At 38.8% G+C, this 5000-nt stretch overlaps 1 protein-coding gene across 1 annotated transcript; it reads right to left on the minus strand.

The window, feature by feature from the left end:
* Positions 1-1054: 1054 nt before the first annotated feature.
* Positions 1055-5000, minus strand: LOC147466258 (uncharacterized; the record flags this gene model as incomplete). Its single annotated transcript, XM_086535726.1, is given in 1 exon segment — positions 1055-5000. A coding segment is annotated over 1 exon segment (3578 nt), but the record flags the coding sequence as incomplete, so codon positions are not given.

Consider the following 5000-nt stretch of genomic DNA (forward strand, 5'->3'; position numbering starts at 1 on the left):
GAGAGAGAGAGAGAGAGAGAGAGAGAGAGAGAGAGAGAGAGAGAGAAATCATGCCTTGTTTCACTTCCACACATTCTTTTAAGTAACACTAAGTGAAAATAACTTCTCAATGGATGCAAAGACCCAACACTCTCCTCTGAAAATATATAAAAGTAAATGTAGTTATGCCTGTTGTTTCTTAGGTCTCACACCGATGCAAATGCAAGCCTTTTTGGTGGACTTTTAACACTAATATAAAATTAAAAAAAAAGGAAATAGTACAACTTCAGGACCCAACATACATTTACCATGCATCAACTATGCACTCCTCTCTACCACATGACAAATTCCCACTCACAGAATCAACCGTAGAAATTCGGGTGAAATCTAAGAGTCGAATCACAGCAGAATAATTCTCCACACCAAATCAACCACAGAAATTTGAGTGAAAAGAGCATGTAGTTTTAACATGTCCTTTTTTTTGGAGCTGAAAAATGAAAATTAATAATGAAACCTTTCGAGGCATGATACTGTCCACAATTCAGCCTTCACCTTTTCATGAGAAGAAAGTGTTGGCTGCTGGGTCAGCTGCTGCACTTTAAGAAATACAAAATTAGGTGTATTCCGTCAATATCTTTAAGAATGGTTTAATCATCAGGTTTCTGGATATACTGTGTCATATTTTCTCTTTCTTAGAATCATAAAGATTAGCAATCATATCTATGAGTGTGTATCATGTCATACATACATATATATAGACATACATAGACACATGTATTTATGCATGTAGGCACAAACAGAGACATCATGTGTATATACGTATGTGTGTGTGTGTTGTGTGTGTGTTGTGTGTGTGTGTGTGTGTGTGTGTGTGTGTGTGTGTGTGTGTGTGTGTGTGTGTGTGTGTGTGTGTGTGTGTGTGTGTATAAATATGTGTGTATATGTATCTGTGTTTGTGTATATATGTATATATGTATATATGAATGTGGGAATGTATGTATGTATGTATGTATGTATGTATGTATGTCTTATGTGTGTATGTTTTATGTATGCATGCTTTATGTATGTTTTATGCATGCATGTATGTATGTATGTATGTAACTATGTGTGCATACACATGTGTGCAGATGTATGAATGGTTACATGTTCCTATGTGAACATGTGTGTGCATACATACATGGGTACTTGTGCCTATGTGCTCATGTGAGAGAGAGACAGAGAGAGAATGTAGAAGGATAGATAGGTAAATGCAGTCTAGCCATGTGTGTTTTTTAGACATACATAAATTCTACTTTTCAATTTCATACATAAACTCTTCATTTATCAATTTCAGTTACTTAAATCTCATTAAATATCAATTTCATATCTTCGTATATATCTATATATTTACATACATACAAGCTTTACGCAACTCCTTTCCCCATGTGTCTTCTCTGTCTTTGCTTAGTCGTCTGTTTCCTCTCCAACTTCATCGTCGGTCTCTATCTCATCAAGAGACTCCACATCACACTCACTCTCTGATTCTTCAATGTCTGTGTCCTCCTCTATCTCCCATTCCGTGTTCTCCTCTACTTCATCTTCTGCATTTACTCTAGTCTTGAACCTCTTGTGTTTTGATGGTGAATTGCTGTCGCTTACCCTGTCATCATCATCCAACGCGTCAGACTGTCCCTCTGGCAATTTTCTTTTTCTTGGCTTTTCTATCTGCACTTCCGGTTCCCAATCTTCCCCAAAGCTGAGGTTTGATTGTGAATCTTCAGCAACATTTAGATTTGCCTTCCCTTCCTCGTACTCACTTATGAAATGAGTCGCTAAGTGTTCGTATAACTCCTGCTCGTCTAGAAAGTACAGTGAACATTCGTTACAAGTAAACTGGTGATTCTCATAATCAATAATGTTTAGTGGTGGCTTTACTGTTTTCTTCCCTCTTACTTTAATCGGGGCTTTAGAGAGATGAAGCTGGACATGCCTCCAAAACGTTAATCTGTCTTTGTACAACCCATTACACAGAGAACATTTGAAATCTTCACGATCCTCCGTTTGGTTCATTTTCGTCAACAACAACTTCTCTATTACTACATTTCTCTTATTTATGTGATCTGTGTAGTTTTTCTCTAGTTGGCCCTTGCATATCCAGCACTGATTCCTCAAGTCGTAACTGTCTAAGAGATCATGAGGTACCAAGGCATCCCACATACCGAGATTACCGTAGTGTTTTGATAAGTGTTTGCACAAGCACCATGTACTCTTGAATACAGTGCCACACATATGGCACTTATAAGGCTGGCAGATTGTTAGATTTATCGATGACTTATGCAAGGATAGGACATGTCTGACAGCCTCATCTGTATTCTGGAATATCTCTGAACAACACGTACATTGCTGAGTGGTATCGGAACTCTCTCCAAAATTTGGGACTTTGTTTCTGAGCCTGATGGTGTTGTTACTTGCTTGGTTTTTCTCATTTGGCTTATCAATCTCCTTGTTTCCCGTCTCGTCTCTTTTATTAGGAATAACCTCTTTTTTATCAAGAATAACCTCCTTTATATCAGGAAGAATCTCCTTTCTATCAGGAAGAGCTTTCTCGTCCTCAGTTTCCTGTCCGGTATAAGGCAGCAGAAAGTGAGTCGCCAAATGTTTGTTCAAAGTTGTTTTATCATCAAATTTTAAAGAACAGTCACTGCATCGCAATTCTCTTAAATTCCCTGCACTATCTGATGAAGAAGACTCACTAACCTTCTTGAACTTTTTCGGAAATTTGTACATGTGAAGAACAATGTGTTTCCAAAAATTATACCTGGTGGTACATACATCCCCACAGAGGGAACATGGAAAGTCCTCCTCCTCATCCACTTCTTCATTCTCATTTGACAGAATTTTTTCAATCAAATTATTACGCATGTTGATATGTCTTGACGCTTTTCTCCCCAGCATATTATTACAAATCCAACAATATCTCCGATCTTTGGTCTTTTTTAACAAATCTCTTGGGACTAGATCATCCAGCATATTTAACTCCTGGTAGTGAATTAAAAGGTGTTTACATAAGATCATCGGCTTCATAAAAGTCTTGTCACAGACATGGCAAGTCTGGGTGTCGTCCATCATATTTCCGAGGATTGTTTTGTGCGTGGTAAACACATGCTCCACTGCATCCTCCAGCGATTTAAACTTTCTGTGACATCGTTTGCACTTTTGGGGAACCTGAGATGATGACACCTTGCCAGCCAATATAGCATGTTTAACCATCAACTTGTTCTGAGTGATAGAGTTTTTGGTCCCTCCTCCTAAAGCTCTACACCCCCCTTCTTCAGGCTCACTTCTCTCATCTTCACCTTCTTCAATACAGTCTTCTTCACCCTGAGTAATGTGTGGATCAAGCAGGTGAGTTGCAATGTGTCCATATAGCTGAGACTTCTTCAAGAACTTCAATGGGCACCTCGTGCATTTGAAACGCTTCCCACCCTCTGCATTCTTGAAAAATGCTTTCGACATGTGAAGTTTGATGTGCTTCCAAAATGCAAATCTGCTTTGGAAAGCTTCGTCACAAGCAGAACAGTGGTAAATATCATTATTTTCTGGTTCTGTATATCTTGTGGTCAGAAGCATTTCTATAAAATTATCCCTGCGTGTAGCGTGATATCTGTGATTCACCATTCCCTTGGTTTTGCATATCCAACAGATGCTCCTTACAGTCTCCATATTCAGGTCTGGGGGGACAAGGGAATCCCACAAACCAGTATCACTATAGTGCTTGAGAATGTGCTTACAGAGTGCTAAACCTGAAAGGAAAGTTTTCCCACATATATGACACATCCTTGGTTCCTTTGTGATGTTGGAAATCAAAACCCTGTGAGAACACAATACATGATTGATGCCCTCGTCAACAGTATCAAATGTTTTTGAACAATATTTGCATTTCTGAGGTCCTACTTTATTTTGTGCCTCTTTTACTTTCCCTGATAACGAATTATTTTTTGCATGTGATGAGCAATCAATGACTATTTTCTCCTTTAAAGTGGAAGAGTCTTGGCTTCTACTTGAAACTGGTCTTCCTCTTCTCTTCTTGGACACAACGTCTTTATTCACATCTACTTTTATTTCTGTAACTTCCTCCTCAACTGGTTTGCTGCTTTCAGGCACTGGAATCTTGGCAACGCAACATTTGACATGACGTGACAGTTCATCAGCAGAACCAAAAGTGGTATCACAGTGACTACAAACGCAGGGTACTCTTCTCATCAGAGGGTCCTCCTCACAGTGTTTCAGGTGGATCATGTAAGTTCCCCGTGGATAATTCTGTTTGCAATATCTGCACACTAGTTTTGAATCATCCTTCTTATGTATTTTCAAGTGATGAGATGATAACTCTTTTCTCGTGTCAAAAAGTGCCAAACAGTGATAATGGCACCTGAATTTGTCTTTATGGGCTGTCTTCTGATGAGCCAACATCTTCTTCGTATTGACACGGGTCATGTTACATGCAGGGCATTTAACCAATTTCTTGTGTTTTAACTTCTGGTGGTTTCTCAGAGATTTGGGAGTTTTAAATGTATCAGTACATTGGTCGCAAGTCAACATAATTATTGGCCTACCTATTCTTTTCTGTAAAACTGGAGGCACTCTGTACCTTGTCGTTTCTAAATCATGCTGTTTCTCTGTTATATCTATTTCTATTGGCTCTTCCTTTACTACCAAATTTCCATGTAACTGAATACTATCAAGCTCATTATCTGACAATCTAACATCTTTATGCACCTCCGAAGACAATACCGAATTGTTAGCCACTCCATCAGAAAATGTCTTCACCGCCTCTGAATCTGCACTTCGATATGCTGCATGATTTTTACTCCGGTTATCGGCTTCATTCTCTTCATCCCAGGTAAACTGTTCAACGTCTTCCAACAGCAAATTGTCATCTGTAATGGTGCTGCTTGAAACTCCTAAATGCTGGGCGAGATGTATCTTCAACTGATATTTATTCCGTGTTTCTTTGTTGCACAAGCGACAAACCAAATACT

This window comes from Penaeus japonicus, unplaced genomic scaffold, assembly GCF_977035675.1.
Source record: "Penaeus japonicus unplaced genomic scaffold, GWHDUDI00000001_assembly GWHDUDI00002369, whole genome shotgun sequence".
NCBI classification, from domain to species: Eukaryota; Metazoa; Arthropoda; class Malacostraca; order Decapoda; family Penaeidae; genus Penaeus; species Penaeus japonicus.